This window comes from Spermophilus citellus (assembly GCF_964194105.1).
Source record: "Spermophilus citellus genome assembly, chromosome: 14".
Classification (NCBI taxonomy): Eukaryota; Metazoa; Chordata; class Mammalia; order Rodentia; family Sciuridae; genus Spermophilus; species Spermophilus citellus.
Window position 1 is genome coordinate 68,064,512 of NC_138194.1, and position 25,292 is coordinate 68,089,803.

At 32.1% G+C, this 25,292-nt stretch overlaps 1 protein-coding gene across 7 annotated transcripts in view; it reads left to right on the top strand.

Moving 5' to 3' along the window:
- Positions 1-25,292, top strand: part of VPS13B (vacuolar protein sorting 13 homolog B) — a 753,213-nt gene that overhangs the window by 406,742 nt on the left and 321,179 nt on the right. For 6 of the 7 annotated variants that reach the window (XM_081265607.1, XM_081265606.1, XM_081265609.1 and 3 more), the window contains one exon: positions 8,862-8,973. In XM_081265607.1, coding sequence (XP_081121733.1) covers positions 8,862-8,973 — 112 coding nt within the window. Of the gene's footprint in view, positions 1-8,861; positions 8,974-10,326; positions 10,688-25,292 lie in introns of those variants that run through there. The other variant, XM_081265610.1, reaches the window with a different exon arrangement.

Below are 25,292 nucleotides of genomic sequence, written 5' to 3' on the forward strand. Positions count from 1 at the left end.
ATAGTTCTGAATGTGTGGAAGTTTGGAAGTCTGGAAGTCCCAAATCAAAACGCCATCCAATTCAGTGTCTGGTGAGGGCTACTCTATTTCTCCAGAAGGTCCCTTATTGCTGGGTCCTCATGTGGCAGAAATTTAGAGGCAAAATGGGATAAATACACCAAAGCCCCTTTTTTTGAGGATGGAGCCCTCAAGACCTAATTAGTTCCAAAGTTCTCACTACTACTATCCCTGTCCTCGTCTTTCTCTTCCTCCTCCTCCTTCCTCTTCCTCCTCCAAAATAAGTTTATGATATTGGATTTTATAGAAAAAAGAATAATTAAAAGTAACTGAAATACAAAAATAAGAATAAGCACACATACACAAACATCTCAAAATCAAAAGAAATATACCTATTTCAAAAAGTTTTTAAACTCAAAGAATATTTTATATACACACTCGGCTTATCCACAGATTTTTATGCCATTATCATAAACTGTGAGGAAAATTTAAAAATTAAAATGTAATAGAATAAGTTAGATTATGAGGCCCTGTTTCTTAATGCCTTCATCTTTTACATAATTTTTTAATTTACAACATCTGAATTTTGGAGAGACACATACATTTCAAATCATAGTATATACCCAGCTAATGTGAATATGAGAGAGAAGTGAGAATGGATATTTGAGAGATAGGCAATAGTCTATGCCCCATAAAAATAATAGAAGTCATTTTCATTTTTTTCTTGTAGTTATTAGGTGGAGGAGGAAGACTGTGAATGGTCAGTGATTTGATGAACAACAAAGAGAAATCCCTGGCTTCATACTTTTCCTTCTCAGAATCTAATTGTGTCTCTTTTTCTGTCTACCATGGACAGATGATCTTAATTAGTGAAGGTATCCTGACTAATATTATCAATAATTAAAATTTATTAAAAAATTATTCTTTGCAATTACAAATATGTGCAGAACTTTTTAGTCTTTAATTATCTGAATTCTAAAGTAAAATTCAATATATCACACTTATAAATTCTTAATACATACTAGTTCCTACTTTTTATATCTATTTTTTTCTTAAACTGGTTATTTTGTCTTAAAACTGGTTACTTTGAGATGTGAAATTACTCTTCTCTGAATTTGCTATATTGTCAAAGTATTACACAGTTACTTTCATATGTTCAGATAGTTAGTAAAAACATATGAATAGCAAAGAATGAAGAGTCTTTATTGTGCAGTTTCAAGTGATGAAAGAGACAACCTGCTAGCCAGGAAAATAAATATTGCATGTTCATTGCAGAGGTGATGACGTTTGTGCTTTTTCCTTGTGGTTACCTTTTATTATATGAATATATAATGAATATTTAGAGAATGTAGTTTACATTGAAGTTAGAGGTTTAAAAAAAGAAAAATATACATTTTTTTACACACAATAATTCTTTCAGGACCACAGTTTACAAGTTAGAATAACATTTCCTTGTAACCATAGAAAAGACATGGACATAAAAGTTTGCTGAGGTTATCAAATCATTGTTTTGATTTTGCAGCTGAAAATTTGAGCAAAATTAACCATGGAAACAGAAGTAAATATGACTTTAAGTAGAAAATTTATCATTATTTTGATAAAAGATTCTAGGATAGTCCATTAATTAAAAAACTAGAGCATCAGGTTGCAGTATGTGTAGGTATTTTTCATTAAACTAAAATTATAGAAATTTTATATTTAGAGAAAAAAATTATCTGTATTATAAAAATCCTAAATATAATATTTGCAATGGTTGACGGTATTGTTATTATTTAGTACTGGGGATTGAACCCAGGAGTATTTAGCCACTGAGCCACACACCTAGCCTTTTTTATTTTTTATTTAGAGACAGGATCTCCCTAAGTTGCTTAAGGCCTTGCTAATTTGCTGAGGCTGGCTTGGAACCTATGATCCTTGTGCTCAAGCTTCCCAAATCGCTGGGAGTACAGGCATTTGCCACCATGCCCAGATGAGGTTATTACTTTTTATAAATGTCTCTCTGGTTGATATAAAACATTCATTTTCCTAGTTTGAGTTAGTTCTTATATTTTGTTTACAGTCAGATGTTAGTAAGCTTTTAGATCTCTGAAAATTTCTCACAGTTTATATTTTTTGTTCTCCATTCCATAGTTGTATAAATTTCAGGTGAACATAAATAACTGGTAAGCTCAAAATTTTATTCAAACAAGAAAAAAAATATATTGGGGTAAGGGTTTGTTATGAGAAAGACATGGAAACACTATCAAAGAAACTGAGAAAATAGTGAGAGGCATAGAGACAGAAAAGGAAGTAAGGCAACATACTAATTGTATTACTTTTTTTTATAAAAATATAAATGTTCATGTTTTACAAGTGATCCTCAATTTTATGATTTGTTTGGTTTCTGAATAATAATTTCATGCTAATTGACTCTAAATTGAATCCTTTTTCCCATAGTATGTCTTGCAATGTTTTAATTTATATTTTCTCTCCTGTTTATTTTTTTGTTCTGGGGATTAAACGAAGGGCCTCACATATGCTATGCACATAGTCTACCACTGTTCTACTCTACCTCCATAGGATTTCTTTCCTAGAAACTCTTTTCACAATACAAATTACCAATATTGTTCACAAACATACGTGTTGAAATATAAACCAAATGCATATGCTTCATTATCCATTTATTTAATTTTAAAACTGGGCCAAGAATACAAAACAGTAAGTTGATTTTTCTGCATGACCCAGCCTGGCTGAGATTTTTAATATATGATTCCAGTTGTATTTTTACTGGTAAATCTTCCTGAATTAGATATGGCTATTCTTCAATGTGGACATTTCATCTATATCCAAAATTTGCTCAGTTTCTTAAGATATTTTACATAGTTGATGTGATGTACTGAATAATTCTTTAATATCTTCAGTGTTTTATAGTGGAGGAGACATTTTCACAATAAACTGCTCTTTTGCTTCAGTTAGATCTTCATTGTGGAGCTCATGTAAATGAGCTTATTGTGCAAGACACCTACATGACCAACTTGTCAGTATTTGTCACCACTCTGACATGATCATCTTTAGAAGGAACTTATTTATAATGATTAATGTTACCTCCTTCCGAGGGAGAGTGTGCCTGTAAATAACTATAAAAAGTCTTGGCCATTGATTTGTAAACCATTTTTCCCCTCTGTTTTTTTTTTTTTTTTTTTTTAGTGTGTGTGTGTGTTTGTGTGTGTTAAAATATACATAAGATAAAATGTATGTTAACCATTATTAAGTGAATAATTTCATCATATTAATTATATTTACATTTTGGGCAACCATTACCACTATCCATTTCCAAAATGTTTTTACCACCACAAGATGAAGGTCTGTACTCATTAAGCATTAACTTCCTAAGTCCCTGATCACCTCTAATCTATTTTCTGTTTCTGTAGTTTTGCCAAATCTAGAGATTTAAAGAAATGGAATCATATATTTTTCTTTTTTAAATCTACCTTGTTTTCATAATGTTTTCAGGCTTCACCTAATTTGTAACATATATGAGAATGTCATTTCTTTTGTGCTTACATCATATTGTTTTGTATGGATATATATCACATTTTGTTTATCCATCCATCTGTTGAACACTTGGGTCATTTCTACCTTTTCGTTGGCTAATTGGAGTAATTCTGCTATGAACACTGACATTCAAGTGTCTATGGGAATCCTAGTTTTCAGTTCTTGTAAGCTTAAACCCAAGAGAGGAATTTTTGGATCATATGATAATTCTATGTTTAAAATCTATATTTTTGAGGAACCACCAATCTGTGTGGCAGTTTAAATACAGCAGAATTCATTCTATTCTCTGACATGTGAGTGTCAGCAGGAAAAGCATGGAACCCCAATCCTAGCAGTTGTGGTAGTAGCCCCTCTATGCTGGGCATTTCATGGTGAGGCAGAGGTCAGAAGTTCATAGTTTAACTCCAGTTTTATTTTTCTGTCATACTTATTCAAGGCTTATTGAAACAGGTTATGTACTTCATTGTTATAATTGTGTATATGTCCGAAGAAATAGGAATATAAGTAAAGGAAAGAAACCAACTTTATTTCCTCTATGTATTTTTTGTTTTATTTAATTGTTTTTTGTTTTTTACTTGCTATGTTCTAATCATTAACTAATGCTACATATCACATAATTTTTATTTTTGTTTTAAATTTTCATTGGACTGGTATAACTAGTGAAATTATAAATTAATTGTAATTGCAAAAATAATTCTGGATTTTGGCCTTGTTATTTTTAAACTTTTTTTTTATTCCCCCCCACACTTTTTTTTTTTTTTTTGCTGTCAGTTTTGGTGAGGTTTTTATTGTATAATTCCAGGGTTCCAATGCCTAAGTAGTTCCTAATGTCACCTTAAATAAGACCATATGAGATGAGGGATGTGGATATCTTTAGAATATGTAATCTCTCACATTTTTCTATGTAATTTTAGATAAATCCTTTGCTATATGAATATTTTTGTCATATATACAACATTTAAGTATTGGTACTTTTTATAGTTTGCATACCTATTGAATAAATTTCTAGAAAAAGGAAAGATCAAAAGGTACATGCCTTTAAATTGCTAAGAGATATCACATCTTTTTGCCATTAATAATAATACCTTTTTGTGTATTGAGCCTTTTTTCTAGCATACATATTGTAAATATCTTTACCTTTCGGTTTGTGTCCTCTGTGTATCTCTATGTGTATCTGTACACATATATATGTATTTACACTTATACCTATGTCCATATTTAGCTGAAATGCTATAAATGGTCATAGGCTTGTCCTGAAAATAGAAACATAAAAATGCTTGCCAAATATTGAAATATTTGTATATATTGTTCATTTTTTTGATACTTTATGTTTTTGCATTGCTATTCTTAATTCATATGCACATATTTCATCCATGAAAATGGAAATGGAAATTTTTTCATTTATGTAAAATTGATAGGCTATTCACTACTTTTAACCATTTCAAATTATAGAAAAAAAATTTTTTTAGAAAAGGCCTTGTGTGCTGTCATTCATGCTTGTAATCCCAGTGTCTCAGAAGACTGAGGCAGGAGGATGGCAAGTTGGGGTCACCCTGAGCAATTTAGTGAGACTCTTTAACATAAAAACTAAAAAGGGCTGTGGATGTGTCTCAGTGGAAGGGATTGGCCTGGCATGTGTAGGATCCTGGGTTCAACTCCTAATAATGAAAAAAAATTCTTTTTAAATATATTCTATGTGGTGAATTGGATATTTCCATTTAACACATTTTTAGACTATAATGTAACTGTAGAAGTCATGAAAGAAGACGCAGTTCTATTAGAATAAATATCATTAGTTAAATGATTAATAAAATAGAATCAAGAGAATATTATTCATTTATTATAGAAATGTTTTGAAAGAAAGTTTGAATAATATTTTTATCAAATTAAAGAAATTGAGCATGTATGTATAAATTGTCATAACATGTGATAGTATAACTAAACATTACTGCGCCATACCTTCCACAGACATTTTATTATAACAATACCACAGAGTAATCTGTGCTTATAGTGATGAATAACCTGGGCCAGAGATGATTCATAAACTAATTTTTCCTTTAATATGCATAATGTTCATTAGATTGTACATTTATTCAATCTTCTGTCTTAACTGCTAACATGGCACTAACTAATTGAAACTTTTTGTTAATGACTTTCTGTAGGGCTATCATAATAGTTATGGCTTTATAAAGCTATGGAATTATGCAGTGACAATTTCAAATACTCTTAACTTTAGATGTTTTATTATATTTAATATTTATATTGAGAATCTTAAAAAAAAGTTAAAATCTCCAAACACTTTCATTTCATGTTTGACTTTAAAAAGAGTAGTCATGGGGCTGGGGTTGTGGCTCAGTGGTAGAATACTTCCCTAGCATGTGTGAGGCACTGGGTTCAATTCTCAGCACCTCATATAAATAAATAAAATAAAGGTCCATTTACAACTAAAAAATATTTTTTTAAAAAAGAGTACTTATAAACAGTAGTCTTACATTATCTGCAATTGCATGAAAATTCAGTTTTTTATCTAAACTTTTTTTAAAACTTTTTTTTTAGTTGTAGGTGAACACAATACCTTTATTTTATTTATTTTATTTTTATGTGGTACTGAGGATCGAACTCAGTACCTCACATGTGCTAGGCATGTGCTCTATCACTGAGCTACAACTTTATCTAAACTTTTGATTACTGATGCAAGCTCAGGATTTCATAGTTGTTTATATTCTATTTGTTTGCTACACACTTTTAACATCTGTGCATCGGCATGCATACACATACATGTACATACACTCTTGTCTCCCAAAAGGATAAAATATTTTAGATTTAGAACTATTGGTATGTTAATATAAAACTTTTAAATTATGTTTGAAATTTAATTAATGATGAAAATATATTTAACATTATAATAATTTAGAGAAGTGATATTGAAAATCTGGTTTCAACCTCAATATTGTTTGCATTATGTGCAATTATTATCAAGATTCTAGATCTATAGGTGTTTCACTTCCAGCTTAAACTTTTTATTTTAGAATAGATGACTGTGTTTTGGATCTAGTATGTCTTCTATGGTGATAAGTTCCTCATTAGGCTCAGTTTTTTAAAATGCAGTTAAAGAAAGAAGATGTTTATTTTCATGTTGAAAATGCTTTAAGAGAAAACATTTCCTCAATGGCCCAACTGTTAAATACAAGTTAAATAAACCAAAAAAGGGAAGCTTGTTTTTCTTATTTTCTAGCTATAAAGTAGCTGAAAAAATGACTCAAGGCATTGTCTTGAATAAGAACATTTTTAGTTTTTGTTTATATATCAATGAAGTATTTTGATAAACTGAATATTTTAATAAAATCATAGTTTAATCTTATTTATTGAATAATATCCATTGAATACCTTTATACACGTACACCCATACATAGGTGTGTGCCTATGTGTGTGTACATGCAAGTGTGTGTTTGTGTATATATGTGTGTGTGTATAAAATAACTTCATAATATAATTTACTGAGAACACTTTTGGCTCTAACAGAAACAGAATTTTGTTCTTGGATCTGGCTTTGTATGTAACACCAAGTACGTCATTTTTCTTCCATATGTACCTCATTTACTGCAGTGTTTCTGTTACAATTCAGACTTCATGTGGTAAGTAGTATCTGTAGCCTGGAAGAACAGTTAGCAAGTATACTAATTGCACTTTTGAGGAATGGTCTATTCTCCAGGATTACTATTTACTGATTTAATTGTTGCCTGCTGCTTAATCAGAAGTTTTTACCCACATGGACCTATTTGATAAGCTTGGCATAAAATGCAAGATCTGTGAAATGTAAACAATGTTCATTATATGAGGACCTATAATCAAGACAGACTGCGAGACATTTGAAAAAACTGCAGCTGCATAAGAAGTAGTTTTGTTTGATCTTTCTTTGCATTGGACATTGAAAATTATTATCGTGACTGTAGCATCCACATGCTAATATTTATGATGATAGTTCATCTCTTTTTCTTCCTTTTGCTATCCTTCCACCTCCTAACCTTTCTACTGTTTTACTTACTTCCATTTCCTTCATTGTCATCTTATTCTGGCTCCTTATTTTCCTTGCTGAATATCTTTCTTCTTATTTTTTCTGATTTTCTTAATTTCAACTTTCTTTTTTTGGACTAATTTAATTCAGACCTTACCAAGTGTACTGCCAAAGCAGCTGGAAATAATCTCCTTGCTTTTGCATTCCTTGGGCACCACAGTTTGGGAAATATGGATTGTATGCTTTTGTAAGGCATGTTCTGTTCAGAATATTCCTGAAGTCTTGCAGCCATTCCTTTTTTATTCTGTTTGCAGCAGATGATAGTTCCTTCAGAGAAATTATGTTTCAATAAATTTTTGCTTCTAAAACTTAAAGTTTATATAACATTAACAAATTTAAATAATGTTTAAACCTACTGCAGTGAAGTTGTCTGTTGGAAAATAGTTAAATTTAATGACTAAGTCCATCAAGAACCCCTATCCATCCCAGATAGTCCTTAGAGAACTCATTGAATCCAGTGAGAAAAGTGTTGAATTTCATGAGATGAGATGAAATGATATTTTTTATTCAGTACAAAGAATTAGAATTCATGTATCCATTTACTTTTTTATATTTCTGAGATTAGGAGGTTGAAGTTTTAAACAGGTGTGATATTACTATTTCTCAAACACTTGCACAGTAGAAATCATTAAAATTAAAATAATTTATGCCTAACACAACAAGTTGAAATGTTGTCTCATGTTAAATAGCTAGTTGCTCTTTTTCATCTTCAATATTACAGCCATCATAGTTCTCTTGGATTTTCTGACTTTTTAGAGTGTGAAGTGCTATACTATATGTGTGTGAGAGTGCATTTCGTATTTAATTTTAATTACTAATTGTGTAAATTAAAATGTGTTTGCGAATTTGTTACTTCATTGATATCTTTTATCTTTTAATAGGTCTTCTTTTAATAGGTCTGTAGACAATAATAGAGTGTTAAAAACCTAGGACTCAAAATATATTGGGAGAAAGATGGAGATTGTGATATTAGATAAACCTATGACTTCAGTATTACTTAATATTATTATGTATTTAATGTTGGGGTAGAGTTGCTTGTTTTTTCATTGTTATTTCATGTATTTTATTCAAAGTGGGATCTGAAAAAAATAGTTAAGAAAAGCATCAAATATTTTTAGAATCAACATTATTTTTTACTTTTGCTTTTCTTGGTCTATTGATCTTGCCTTCATGTTTCTGTATTCCATTCCCTCAAACATTTCTCCTTGTGTATAGTTATGCACAGACCCACAGTGTATTTGTCCATCTCTTGCAGTCAATCAAGCAGCAAAGGAAGACACAGTGGTTTTGAAGATTGGTTCTGTTGCCATGGCTCCCCAGGCTGACAATCCCCTTGGCCGATCTGTCCTCAGGAAAGATATTTACCAGTAAGTTTATTCTGCAACAGTTTCTGCAAAGTTCAGTGATCAATAAAACTTGCTAAGTGTGGCCTGCCTGAAGAAATACTTTTCATTCAGGATCTTTTGATATTTAATACCAGGTTTTTCTGATTTTCTTCAGTTGTGGGTTTTTAAATTCATTCAGACAAATCAAGTATTTATGTGAAGTGTTGATGAATAACAGAATGTAAGTACCAAGTCATCATAAAGCTAAAGAAGTATAGCTTGGAAAATTCTAGCAGACTTCAAATTTGACCAAATCTCTATTCACATAAGAAAACGACATCCTCTCTAGAACCACTGCATCCTACTGTAGTCAAGTTGTATCAAAGTGTAACATTTTCCTAACTTAAATGTAAGCTGTTATTTGAAATGTAGTTCTGTGTATGTCATATGGATCAAAGCTGTACAGTAAAGAAAACTTCTAAGGAGAAATTTCACAGTAAACTCTGTGAAAATGCCATGCTCTGGACTTTGTCAATGAGAATTTGCAAACCACACCAAGCATATATAGACAACTAAACTGGTGAACATATGTAATCAACATGATAAAAATAATATATGATTCATACTGAAGTTGGCACTGCTGCAGACATAAACAGTTACACATAATACCAAGTGAGAAAAGTCACAGAAATACAGATGAACAAGTATCTTATTCTTCCTGCTGGTCTGTTTTTCAGATGTTGGGTCTGACTTTTTAAAAATGTAAATTCCTACTGTTCTCCAGTAAATGTTCCTAGGAAAAGATTCTAATTTTGTTAATACATTTACCACCCACATGGTAACATTCAGTTTTACTTTAAATTGATAGAAGAATTGTATTTCTAAAGTTTCTCTGATATCGGAGTTGAGAATATTTCCTTTGACTTTTATGTCAGGTCTTTTCCTTGTGCTAATTTTTTCTTCATACCTTATAGTATTCATGTCTTAAATGAGTTTTTATATAGTTATGCTTATATAAAATCTATGTCAGAACTGAAGGAAACCTTAGGAATTATCTGATCCATCTTCATTAGTATTTTACAGATTAGGAAACTGTGTATCCAAAAAATTTGTCTCTAGTTAATTGGTGATAGAGCCAAGTTTTATAACTATTGTTAACTCCTTTAGTGTTGAAGGAGAGAATTATAGTAGAACATAAATTCGGGTGCAAATTCTTTAATCGTCTAAGGTTTAGAAATTCTGTCCAGTGGTTTTTTGGGGGTTTTTTTTGTTTGTTTGTTTGTTTGTTCATTTGTTTGTTTCACACTTCAGGCAGGAATAAATTGAGCTCAGAGTCCAGCTTTACTTTTCAGGTTTTTTTTTTGTTGTTGTTGTTTTGTTTTGTTTTTGTTCCAGGGGTGCTTAACCACATTCCAGCCCTTTTTTGATGCTTGTGACAGAGTCTCACTAAGTTGCCTAGGGCCTTGCTAAGTTGCTGATGCTGGCTTTGAACTTGAGATCCTCCTGCTTCAGCCTCCCTAGCCACTGGGATTACAGATGTGTACCACCACACCCAGCCATCTTTACTTTTTATGGAAGAAATGTGTTTTTTATTAAAAAATCTCATTACTATTAACAAAGTGAAACACTTTCAAGCTCTCACATGAATTTTTATCCTTACTTGTTTGGAATTCAGTTTGTATTTTGTGAGATGATTCCTTTACATTTTCTTTCTGTCTCTCTGACACTTCTTTTCTATTTTCCTACTGGTCTTCCTAAACAGTCCGTTTAATGTTAATGTCTCTCAGAACTTCCATTTATTCCATCTTGCCCATTTCTTCTTGGATGAGTCCTTCTGCTCTCCTGGCTGAGAAGAAATTGAATTCTAAACATATATACTAACTCTGAAATGCTGCTGTAGTCCCTGGTTAGAATGTCAAACATAAAATTCTGGGTATTATATGCCATACTCAATAGTTTTCCCTTGAAAGTTCACATTCCAAAGTCTTTTCTAAATAACTAATCTTTAGCCCAGTGTGGTGGTACATGCCTATAATGGGAGGCTGAGCCAGGAGGATCTCAAGTTCAAAGCCAGCCTCAGCAATGTCAAGGCACTAAGCAACTCAGGGAAACCCTATCTCTAAAGAAGAGCCAAAATAGGGCTAGGGTGCTTGAGTGCCCCCCCCTAAAAAAATAATAACTAAAGTATAGAAAGTATTCACATAGGAGTTCATGAAAACATTTCAAGATCTCATTGAAATACTGTAGCAACATGAAAGGAGGGTTAGAGCATGATGCCACAAACCTATAATCCTTGTGACTTGGATTAAGACAGGAGAATTGCAAGGTCGAGGACAGTTTCAACCACTTAGCAGGACTCTGTCTCAAAATTTAAAAAAAAAAAGTAGTGTGAGGTTGTAGCTTAGTTGTAAAGTCCTCCTAGGTTCAATTCCTAGTATAAAAAAAAGCAAAACTAGAAACCTCAGTGGAATGAATAATCAGAGTAGAAGTATCTCGGATTATACAGGTGTGCAAACACCGAAAGACTTGCATCCTAGGACTGCTCTTATGGTATTTATTAACAATGAAATCTTGATAGACCGATGTAAAAGTCCATATATTGTATGAAGTATTTAGAATGGACAGATCCATGAATACAGAAAGTAGTTAAATTTGGAGGTCTAGACACTTCTTTAAACTATGACAAAGTGACCGTAATCAAGGTACATGATACTGGCATAAGGATAGACATTTAGATCAGTGAATTTATTTAATTGGGAGATTAGAAATAAACCATCACATTAATTTTTTTGGTGTTTTATAAAGGTACCAAGATAATTCACTGGTGAACAATATTCATTTCAATTAATTGTTCCTGTAGTACTGAATATCAGTTTTATGGAAAAAATGTGTTTTATATTAAAACACCTTCTCCATCATAACTAGAAATTAATTCAGGCATTAGAGATCTTAGATCATATCCAGAAATTAACTTAGGCATTAGATGTAAGAGCCATCATCCTAATGCTTATAGAACAACTAGGAGTAAATGTTTGTTATCTTGATTAGAGAATGGCTTCTTAAACATGACATCCAAAGCAGAAGTCACAAAGGAAAAACTAAAGAAGACTTTATCAAAATTCCAAACTTTTATGTGGCTTTTCCATTTTCACTGTCAAGAAAGTAAAAATGTAAAGAATGGGTGAAAATATTTACAAATCATATATCTGTTAAGAGGCTCCTGTCATAATGAACTCTTAAAACTCACTGATTAAAAAAGAAATCAATTTTAAAATGGTCAAAGCATTTGAATAGATGTAGATGAAAATGTAAATATGACTAATAAGCACATATTAAGATGTTCAACACTACTAGTCATTAGAGAAATGCCAAATCAAAACCACAACAGTCAGGTTGGCAGTAATCAAAAAGACAACAAATGTGGAGAAGTTAAAACTATAGGGGATATAAGAAAAACCCAAACTGTTTTTTTTCTACCTTCACACACATTCAGGATTATACCCAATACAACATTTCTCTCTCTCTCTCTCTCTCTCTCTCTCTCTCTCTCTCTCTCTCTCTCTGTCTCTCTCTCTCTCTCTCTCTCTCTCTCTCTCTCTCTCTCTCTCTCGTACTATGGATTGAACTCAGAGACACTCAACCACTGAACCACATCCCCAGTCCTATTTTGTATTTTATTTATTTAGACACAGTCTCACTGAATTGCTAAGCACCTCACCATTGCTGAGGCTGGCTTTGAACTCGAGATCCTCCTGGCTCAGCCTCCCAAGCCACTGGGATTATAGATGTATGCCACCACGCCCATTTTCAATGCAACATTTATGGCATCAGGTTCCTGTGATATTATGAAAAATATCTTTGGCAATTGTCCCCACTGGTCACAAGAAAGACCAGGGTATAATCAAAGAGTTGAGATTTTAAGTCTCCCTCCCCTGCCTCCAGGGAGAGGAGAAGGGCTGAAAGTTGAGATTTCATCAATGACCATTGTTGTAATCAATTATGTTTATGTAACGAAGCCTCAGTAAAATCCTCAAAAGAAAGAGTTTGGGTGAGCTTTTGGATTTCTGAGCACAGGAGTACCTGGAGGGTGGTGATATACCTATACAAGCCCTTCCAACATACTTTGCCCTATGCATCTCTTCCATCTGGCTGTTATCCTTATCCTTTGTGATGATCCCTTGTAATAAACAGGTATTTCTCTCAGTTCTATGAGCAGCTTTAATAAATTAATAAAACTTGAGGAGAACAGGATATAGCAACCCTGGTTTATAGGCATTACATAAGAAGCACAGATCACAACCTGAAGCTTTTCAATTGGAATCTAAAAAGAAGAGGAACAGTTTTGTGTGATTAATGCTAACCTGTGGGATCTGATGTTATCGCCAGGGAGATACTTTCAGAATTGAGTTAAATTATGCCATAACATGACTTATCCTTGGAATCATTGTGCAAAGTGAAAAATGATTTAAAAAACCACTTAGAGTCCATTTAGATAAAATGTCCAGAGTAAATAAATCCATAGAAATTGAAAGTAGGATCACACTTTCTAGAAGTTGAAAGGGAAAGGAGAGTGACTACTAATGGGCATCAGATTTCTTTTGGGGGTGAGGAAGATGTTCTGGAATTAGATATTAGTAACATAATGAGCTGTACATAGCAAGAGCACAGTGAGAATATAAAAAATCCACCTTAAATGGTTCAATTTTGTGGGATATCAGTTATGTCTCAATAAAGCTCATTTTAGAAAAATGTCATAGATTGATATCATCAATTGGTCCAATGGCATTAATTGCAGAGAGGGAATTTCACTTCCTAGACAGGTGAAGGTGGAGTGTTCTTTTCAACTCTCCTAGTATTTGACTCTCTGTGTATACGTAGAGGGATTCTGTTGCGGAAGGAGAAACCAGGGGGCATTTATCAATCATGTGGGCAAGAGTAACAAATTTGCATCTTGAAGAGGTTCAGACATACAGCTAGTCCTTCACAGTATATTTTCTGAGAGGGAGTGCTGGCAAAAAGAAATGGAATCTCTCTAAGTTTTATATTCCTTAAAGAGAAAGCCACACTCAAGACATACTGTCCAGTACAGTAGCCACTAGCCATATGGGGCTATTCTGCCTTTAAAATGTGGCTAGTCAAAATTAAGGTGTTTTATAAGCATAAAATATACAGCAAAATTTGAAAATGTATGAGAAAAAATAAATACCTCAATATTCTATATATTCACTGTTAATTGCAATAATAGTATTATAGGTATATTGAGTGAAATATCATTTAACAACTTTTTGCATTTAATTTTTTTCTCTGTTGGCATTTGAAAATTTTGATTTTATAGATTACTCACATTTGCAATTTGTTTTATATTTCCATTGAATGGGGCCACAATATAGGAAGACACCTACATAAACACTAGCTAAGTCTTGTCCTTGAGATATCTGAAATCAACCTGAATTGAATACACCTAAAGTTGACAATCCATCTCAGTTCCTGATTGGATAAAATCTATCTACTCTTTATCTAATCTGCTTGGCAGGAAAGGTATGCCTTCTATGGGTGGTAATGGGACAAATAATGATGACTTTAGTGTCCTTAATGTTTCTTGGAGGGGGGAGTGTACCATGGATTGAACTCAGAGGAAGTTAACCATTAAGCCACATCCCCAGCCCTATTTTCTGTTTTATTTAGAGATGGGGTCTTTCTGAGTTGCTTATTGCCCGGCTTTTGCTGAGGCTTGCTTTGAACTCGAGATCCTCTTGCCTCAGCCTCCCGAGTTGCTGAGATTACAAGCGTACACCACTGCACCCAGCTCTTAATGTTTTTTTTTTTTTATAAATGGTATTTGATACATTTTTTTAAAAATTGTAAGATATCCAAGAAGCAGGAAAAATGATTCATTATCAGGAAACAAATTAGCTAAAAGAAAAAAACCAATTGGTGACTTAGAAATTGGAATTAGTAGACAGGCATTTGAAATAAATGGTAGCATTATTTTAAAGAAAAAAATGTCAAAAATAGAGGATTTTAGAAATATAAACTCTATCTTCTAAATTATCCTAAAACTAAAAAAAATTCAGTATCTGAAATGTAAGGACTCAGTTGGGAGGCTTAACTGCAGATGGACAAAGCAGAAGATAAAAGGAGTCAACTTGGAGATAGATGAATATAAATTATCCAAACTGAAGCACCGAGTAGAACAAGGAATGGAAAAGAAGGAAAGGAAAAAGGAAACAGAACAAACTGAAGGACGTACCAGGCGCTGTCAAAAGATATAACTTGTATAATGAGTACAAGAAATAGAAGAAAGTTTGGAAAAAAAAAAGAAATAAAGAGATAATTTTTGAGATTTCCAAAATTAAATCATCAATTAGTCTTTCATGAAGCCCATTACTGTATATTCAATCCAAGCAAACCAAGAGCAAAGAAAACTGCAGCTGGGCATGCCATGGCCAATTACTGAACATTAGAGACTCCTCCCTGATCAGCTATGGGAGGAGGCTGAGGGAAAAAAGGGAGGATGCAACCTCTTCTGCCTCCCCCAAAGGAAAATTCGAGGCCTAAGGCAATACTCCCTTGAGACAGAAGTTTTTATCTTTAAGAAATGTTGAAATTTTGATTACTTAAAAAAAAAGAGAAATCTGAAACAGAAATTAAAAAAAGATTTTCTAACTTTGAAGGAACAGTAGTAACACTGGAATAACTGAAGACCTTAAATTTGAAGAAGAGAAAATTCCTAGGTAACATGATTACCTTCTTTAAATATGTGGCCTATCATGTGTTATAGGGAGTAGTTTCATGCCTTTTAAAGCTGAGAACAGACCTAGGATCAATAAATCAGCAGATTTAACAATGACACTAATTATAGTTCAGTAGAATGAAGATCTTTCAAAATGTGAAAGTCTAATAATGCCTGGAGCTATTCATTATTTGTCCATTCAACAATTATTGGGAGTCTTATTTCCATCAGGCTCACTTCTAGATATTAGGCAAACATTATTGAACATAGTCTAATGAGGGAGCAAGACAGTTGAAAATTAACAAACAAGTTACATTATGTATTAGAATGCAGTATGTGTTTTGTAGGGAACAAAGCAGGTAAGGGGATAAGGAGTGGGTAGTTACAGGTTTCAGCGTGGCTCAGAGGACACCTTACTGAGAAAGCACAGGATCCGGGAGCAAGAATGTATGTACGAATCTAGTGGTGTGAATGTATAAAATAAAGCAGTGTGTGCTAGGGAAGTTTCATAGGCTGTGAGGGGAAAAAAAATGTGGAGGAATCATAGGCTGTTGTGAGGACTTTGGCTATTTGAGAAAGTTTTGATTGTGATGGGAAAACCATCCACACACAAAAGAGATTTTAATTAATGTTTCTTGTTATTTACTGAATATCTGCTTGCAGAAATAAATGATGGGGTCATCAACAGGTACTAAAAATACACATTTTTTGAAGAAAGGTTATTTTTTTTAAAAAAAGTTGCAGTTCAGAAGAATAAATGGTATTCAACACTAAGATAGACTTGTTAAGGATATTTTTGCTACTTGAGTTAACTGAATGTGTGATATGAAATTCTTTTTATTATTGAGAAGTGATTTCCTCATCAAATAGTAAATCCTCAGAGAGTTTGAGCACAGAAGGAATATGATCCAGTTTGTATTTAGGCAGATTACTCAAGCTGACATGTGAAGAATAGTAGGCTGGGGCAATGAAGGGCAGGGGTTTGTGCTAGTGCAATAATCCTTGCCGAAGACTATGACAGCTTGGCCCAGGGTGGTGACTGTGGAGATGATGAGAAATGGTCAGATTCTGGAGATAGTTTAGTGATAGAACCAAGAGAATTTGCAGATGAAACACACATGGAGTTTAAGACAAGAAGGGTAACTCACTTGTGTGACTTAAACAACTGGAATGACAAAATTAACTGAGGGAAGGAAAATTGTAGGAGGATTTGGTTTGGGGGTTGGGCAAGTGGAAATGACTATATCAGGAGGTAGTGAGCTCTCTATTTTTGAGGCACCAGATGCTTATCAATCACATAGAAAGCCTAAAGGGGGTTATGATTTCTGTTGGATAAAATCAGTGCTTCTTAAACTTAATGTGAATACAAGTCACCTTGGAATCTTGTTAAAATGCAGATTTTGACTTAGGAAATCTCAGGATGAGGCCTGAAATTCTATATTTCTAACAAGCCCCCTGGGTAATAGGGATGATACTGATACTGGGTGGTACTGTTACATGGTGTTTGGGGGACTACATTTATGTAGAAAGCCAAAGATTAGACCAATGATTTCCAAACATTTTAAATAAAGAGGTGTTTTAAAAATGCATTTTTAACTAATGCCAAACAATTTTTAATAATAAATGTGGAACATTCCATAATAAAAATTGAGTTTCCTACATTCTAGGCTTTCTCACTCCTGAACAAATTTACCCTTTAGTGAATTCCTTTTAATGTCATAGTTTCCACACTTTTCCATTTGATAGTGGTTGTTTACTTTGGAATCCATGACTGAAGAAATGTAAAATAATAAAATACTTTTATTAGCTTACTAATACCTTATGTTCATGTGTACATTATTACTCAAAAAAATCTGATCGATCCACTAGAAAACAACAAGACATATGTAACATGTTATTTATTTAGTCTTCATGCAGTGTTTAGTCCGGGTGTATGTTGTTTTCAGCTCTTCCCCTAGTCTACTAATCTACCTAGTTTACAATTGCCAGCTTCTGGACGTGGTCATCTGTATCGTTTTAATTCAAACTGAGATTCTCTTATTCTGTGATATGTTCATCCATTTCTTCACTTACACCATAATTATTTAGACAATCTGGCCTGATAGTTTTCCTTTAATTTTATACAACTGTTTCTCCTGAGAAATTGTTCAATTTCTTTCCTCAAGCAAAAAGAGAAAGATGCAAAAAGACTATACTGGCAGATTTTCCAAAATTACCTATGCTAAAGGTGTTCTTTCTTAGGCTAATTTAAGGAAATTAATAGAGATTATGAACAAGAAAGATTAAAGTGCTTAAGTATGTTTGTACTTTAAGCATATTAAAAATTTAATAAATTTGGTTACAGTTCTCATCTAAATGATTTACATATAATTTTTAGACAGTTTACATTATATAGTATCCAGTATATTATCATCTCTAGCTCTAGTATTAATCATTGTTTCAGTTGAATAATAGAAACATATTTCAGTGAAAGCTTTAAGCCATTTTATGCTGTAACTGTTACAGGAAAATTACACTGGATTTATAATATTTATACTACCTATGCCCTTTTTTTTTTCCAGTATTGGGAATTCAACCCAGGGGTGCTCTACCTCTGAGCCACACCCCCAGACCTTTTTGTTAAATTTTTTTTTAATTGGTAGATGGACACAATATCTTTATTTTGTTTATTTATGTTTATATGGTTCTGACAGTCGAACCCAGTGCCTCACACATGCAAGGCAAGCGCTCTACCACTGAGCTACAACCCAGCCCCTCCCCAGAACTTTTTTATTTTGAAACAGGGGCTCCTTAAGTTGCCACTCTGGCCTCAAATTTGCAATCCTCCTGCCCCAGTCTCTCGATTCACAAAAACTACAGGCATGTGTCACTGCTCCCAGCTTCCTGTCTTTTTTTTTTCCTGAAAACCTCATTGCCTAGAAGTTGAAATTATTCTAGCTAATGTATACTTTGTTACAAGTTGAATTGCAAAACCCAAGTGATTCACAATTCAACACTACTGTATGAATTCAAATATTTTAGGAGTTTGAACTTTAATATACCCTTCTGAAACATTATTTGATAATTTCAACTCTATGTTCAACACCTGTCATAGTGCTTAATTTTTAACAACAGAAAATCCCTGTCTTTTAACTCAACAGGCACCTTTCTCCCTGATCTGACCTCATCCTGTACTTCAAATCTTACCATTTCCTTAAAGTGGTAAATATTTTGTTTAAATAAGTTAAATATTTTGTTTAGCTCAGGTATACTCCTTTTTGTGACTTTAGTTTATGTATACATTTTCAACTTTCCTGAAGTATAGCTTTCTTCTAGTTCAACTTTTTAGGACTTTTTGTTTTGACAAACCTTACATTGATGGAGTTATAGGTCTTAAAATGTTTTTTTCTTTAGAGTTCAACATTTTCTTTATTTTGTTTTATTGCACTGTGGATTGAATCCAGGGGTATTTTACCACTGAGCTATATCCTAGCCTTTTTTATTTTGGGATAAGGTCTCACTAAGTTGCCAAGGTTGGCCTTGAACTTTCTATACTGTTGCCACCATGGCTAACTAACAGTTGTTGTACTTTAAAAAAATTCTTAAGAATCACATCAGTCCTTGAGTGCCTTATTTAAACCTTATTTCCTTTGGTAAAATATAGTCATTTTACTTAGAAGTAGTGTCCCTTTCAGCCTGGTGTGGTGGCACGTTCCTATAATGTTCATATTCGTTAGTCCTTGGAAGCACTTAAACATATAAACCATTTTAAAAGGATTTTCATCAGAATATGCTTAATATAGCATTAAATCAACAACAACAACAAAAACAGCTCCCTAGCTAATGATTTTGTCATCAAGATTTTTCTCATATTTTTATGTGCTTTGCAGTGAATCATGATATAAGTATTAACATAGATTTATCTGATTAATAAAGTCAGTGTATTTTTGGTTCTTATTTCATTAGAGATATTTTTAAATCATTATAAAACAAATATTTATGAATCTCTTCTCTTTTCCTTAGCATAGATTGCTTATTATTCTATTTGTATCTCAAAATGACAAAAGGAGATACATTAACTCTTAATTTTGTTAATTTATTTCCTCATAGTCCTTGAGTATTTATATCCACAAATTAGCTTCATAGTTTATATTGAAGATAATGTTAACTTTAATATTAAATTTATATTATTTGTTCACATGTATTTTTCATATTCCAAAATTATATTAAAGTTGAATGAATATATTATGAATGTTTCTAATAACTCCTCTATATAATTAAGAACTATCAAGTTCAAGCTACATATCTGAAAATAACTGTTAAAGAATTAGATAAATTTGGAAGACATTTAAGATTAGACATTTACTCCCTACATCATTGCACTTTCATGTTGTTTAGAAGTTCACAAAAGGTTTTAATTTTAAAAATAAACTAGTGATTATAAAAAATATGGGAAATGATATGAAATTATTTATTAAAAATTGTAAATACTAAAACATGTTTTCCTTTTGTAGTATTTTTTAATTAGAAGCTTAACTTTCATCTTTTACTTAAGAAAGCTATATCTTTCTTGTAATTGGACATTTGCAAACTTCTGTGTGCAGTTTTTTGTTCATGCCATAAATATTTGTGGGTCTTCTGATGTTTCTTCTGGGATTTTACCTGTGACTAATTTATTCCATAGCTCTTTAAAAATTTGTCAATCGTTAGATTTTTCATTCATTTCTTTTTTGCAGACATTTTCTAATCCTTTTTATTGTGTTCAGTACTTAATAGACTTGTATCTGGTATTGGGTTTCAGTTTTCTCCCTTAGACAATTTCATTCTCTTAAAAAATTTCTACATACATTATATGAAAAACCCTTGGTGATTTTGGCAACCTTATTAAAAATATCTTTCATAAGTGAGGCTTCCAAAAGGTGTACCCTATTCTGTGGCAGTTTAATCCTTGCATTTCACTTTTAAAATGTTATAAAAGGTTGTGAAATAACGAATTCACTTTTCACCCTTAGAAGACTTTCTATGGTAGAATTCTTCCAGAAATACATACGGAATTTGTTTTCCAGCTGCTTATTGATTTTTTATGAACAACTTTGCAACAGTGGTTGTCCTCTCTCTTTCTTTCTGTGAACTTCATGTGACACCACCAATCAAAGAATGAGTGGAAAAACAGGCCTTTTGAGAAACAAACTTGTAACTTTCATTGCAAAAATTTACTTCATGACTTGTAGCATAAATATTTAAAGCAAATTTTAAAAATACATGTTTCCTAAATGGAAGCTTTACTATTTTATCAAAGTTAGCAAAGGTTTTTTAAATAAACTACTGTAAAATATGTCTTTTTATTTACTTTGTGATATACTCAATTTACTGAGAATTTAAAAAACATGCTTTACTGAAAATCTGGAATCAACTATTTTGTTCAAGGTGATATAATTAATACACTTTGATGAACCGTGAGGCAATCCAGGATACATTTGTGGGAGTTGTTTGATTCACATCTTCATTTCTTCTGCTGTATATAATCTCAGCAAATTTTATAATGCTCAATCTGAAGCTTCAAAGGTTTAATGTTCTCAGTATGAAGTAACATTAGATTGATAAGACCAGTGAAATTCATGATTAAGTTTAACTTGGGCTGGTGTTGTGGCTCAGTGGTATAGCCCTTGCCTATCACATGCGTTGGCACTGGGTTTGATCCTCAGCACCACATATAAATAAAAATAAAAAGGTATTGTGTCTAGGGGCTAGGGTTGTGGCTCAGTGGTTGAGTGCTTACCTGGCATTGCAAGGTGCTGGGTTCAATCCTCAGCACCACATAAAAATAAATAAATAAAATAAAGGTATGGTGTCCAACTACAACTAAAAAAAATTTTTAAAAAGATTTAAGTCAATTTTACTGCACATATATTTCAGTATTTGAGAATTGAAGCACAATAGAAATTCATAGTCAAGACTAACATTCTTTCATAGATTAATATAACACCATTAACAATAATGTATGTATAATTCAACAAATTATGTTTATTTAGAAATAAGAAAAGCGTTTTTTTTCTGGAAGTGTTAATAATAATCTTTCTTTATTCCTGATGAATGTAGCTCAAGTTATGACTCTTTTTTGTTTTGTTTTTATGGTTTCTCCTAAAATCTGGCTTATCATCTACTTTAACACTGAGCTGCAGTTTCCAGATACAAGGTTAAGATTAAATTCTACAAATCCCCACAAAATTATGTTCTACTCCCTTCTCCCAACCTTGAATTTCTTCCTAATACTCTTTATGTAAAAATGTTCTCAAAATAACCATTGTGTTGGCTTTTGGCAAGGTATATTTCATATCTAGTAATGTCATGATCCTAATCCTCTAATACTTAGTGCTAGTTTTAAATAACCCCCTTTTAGCAAGTCACAGAGATTGGAGGAGTAGATATTTAGCATAGCTTGCCTAAAAGCTTTGTTTGAAAATGGTATTGGCATAGTTTTAGTCTTTGTAATATTCCTCAACTGATCTACTTGTAGGCTTTGGATTTACACTTGGCCGTCACCAAACTAACTGTGTCTTTTGTGGCTTCCTGTAGCAGTATGTAAGTTTCCTTGAATATGGTTCTGTTTGCTGCCAAAAGCTACCTCAATAACAGTGTTAAAAATGACTATAAGTTCTACTGTCATAAATTGTGGAATGTTTTAAAAATGTATTTTACCCTTTTATTAATTTTTTATACTTTCCTCTAGACATTCATATTGTAAAGAAGCTAGAGAATGATAGAATGTTTGGGTTCACATCAGTTTTTTATAGAAAATCTATCTTCTTTTTACAAATACGTTTGGGCTCTATAAAGTACAGTGGACATGTAATATCTTATTCTATCAATTCCTGATTGTGCACCTTCATTATTGAGATACCAACATTATCATATGAGTTTATTATCTAAAGACAAACTCTAGATAGGGTAGGGTAGATGGGTGGGAGGGGAAGGGAGAGTGCATGGGGTTAGAAATGATGATGGAATGTGATGTACATTATTATCCAAAGTACATGTATGAAGACATGAATTGCTGTGAATATACAACCAGAGATATGAAAAATTGTGCTCTATATGTGTAATAAGAATTGTAATGCATTCTGCTGTCATATATAAATTTTTAAAAATTAATTAAAAAACATTTAGGCATAAAGACAAGTGAGAGGAAGGCATAGTTTATCTTTAAAATACATCTTAAAAGATGAGAAATGAAGATTTTTTAAATTTTTCAGAGTATCTGGAGTATAGTTGTTGTTTACTATAATTGCTGGCATATAAAACAACTCTTTAAAAAAATACTAAATTATTGTGCTGCTCTCTGAGTGTCTGATGTAAAAGAGGAAATACATTTCCCCCACTAATAATAATGATTGAATATTATATCTAAACAGTACCTTGTATGTTTATGCCTATAGTTATTCATATAGTGTAAGTTACTAATCACCCTAAAAGGATTAAATAGAATGTATGCATGGATGATGGGTGAGTGGATAGATCAATAGATATTTATATTTATTTGTTTTATTTGAATTCTAAACGTCTTAAAGATCAAATAGAGAATTTATAAATGTAAGGTATAGGGTAAAATTTGGTAGTTCCATTTTGAGAAAGTTCCAATTTACTCTTTTTTGACTAGTATCCATTTTCATTTTAATACCTCTTATCCCCACCACCAGTATAGTAACTAATTAGAAAGAAATTTATAAAGCAAGCATCCATACATACATTGAATATATATGATTAATAATAAATTACCTATATACATTATATAAAAGTACCTGCTAACAAATAGTAAAGTAAAATGCTGCTACTAAAAATATTGTAGTTTTTGCATGGAAGCAGTTAATTATTTTCTAAAACCCTATGTTAAACAATAGCTCCTAAACAGACCTACTTAACTTAATCTCACATTTTATTCTGTGCCCACAGAGGTTATCATCCTACAATAAACACTACAATTTACCTGTTTTACACTTTGTAAAGACTTACCTGTTTTACACACTGTAAAAAATCTCTTTGGAGACCTTGTATCATTTGTATTGAAGACAGGCAGTTCCTTAATCTGAAACACTTTTCTTACCCCATAATTTCTCACTTTGATCTTGAAGCAAAAACAGATACCAGAAGAGTATCCCACATTCACAGAGGTGATGAAAAATAGGACTCTGATTATAAAAATATTTCAGTATTGTCAGCAAATTTTTTTCTGGCTTGCACTTTTTTCATTTTGTTTCCTTTTTTTTAGTTATATATATAGGAAAATTTATTAGTCATTTGTATATAGTTTGATGAATTTATACATATGTATGCAGCCACATTATCACAACCTAAAAACACAGAAACCTTCATACCCATCCCAGCCAGTAGTATGCCAAAGATAACTACTATTCTGCCTTTTGCAAGGATAGGTAAAATTTTATGTAACTAAATGTCAATATCAATTTTTTAGGTTGTGAAAACTTGTTTTCTTTAAACTTTACTTGATCATATCTATCAATTTTCATTCACTACTCATGGTATTTTTTCATGTAAATCTCTGAATGTGATATGAGGAGGATAAAAATCTCCATTCATTAAATTTCTAGAGTAAACCTTAATAAATGGGGTTATATCATAAACTTTTAAACCAGTTTCTATTCATTTTATTTATTGCCACATTTGCTCAGGGGAAACGTTATCTACATATGTATGTGGTATTGGTATATTATAGAATACATAGCTTCTCTGAAGGAACCCATGATTTGTGCTCTAGTATTCTATTTTCCTGTAATTGAATTGACTGTCATCCAGGTATGGGTTTGATAAACTGACACAACAGTGAAAAGAATCTCTGTCCCATGTCAGCTTATCAAACACACAATGGACCACTTTCTTTTTCATTCCTAGTCATTTAAGTTCTGTATAGCATTCCCGAAGCTTGTGTTCAGTGAAACACAACCTCAGTATTTCCAGGTGATTTTAAAGAACACCTGATAAAACTGAGGTATAGTACCACTAAACTTGAAGAATTTTCCAAAAGCTAGCAAAAGAATTGACATGCATTAGGGTAGAAAACTAGTGTCATTTGTTCAGTTAGGTAATAAAAGAGATATTAATTAAATATACAGCAATATTGTATCATTCTGGTAAATAGTGTCAAATTATGATATTAATTTAGGTATGCTGTAAAATTAAACAGTAAAATCAAATGTCTTAATTTTTTTATCATAGCTCATATTATAACAAGTATTCCCCTGGAAAAGTTATTCTTTTATCTGAATCTGTTTTTTCCAACTTTATTCATTTATTTTATTTGAATATGAGTTCTCAAAAAATTAGCAGCCTTTTTTTGAACAGTGCACCAGAATCACATCCAGGTTAAAATATGATTATGTGTGAAAGAGATTTTAAAATATTTTTTCTAGTGCCATAAGCTTGTGCAAGAGAAAAGCTGATTTATAAGGTGACATAGGTTAAAATATGCTAACAATACTGCTTAACTGCATTTGCATTTATCTATAATAAAATAGTTCAATCTATAACATTATTGGTGAATTTACCTGATATTTTATCATACACAGTGTGAAAACCTATTTTTCCAGATTCATGTTCTATACTTTTTTGATCCTTTGAAGAAGAAATTACATTA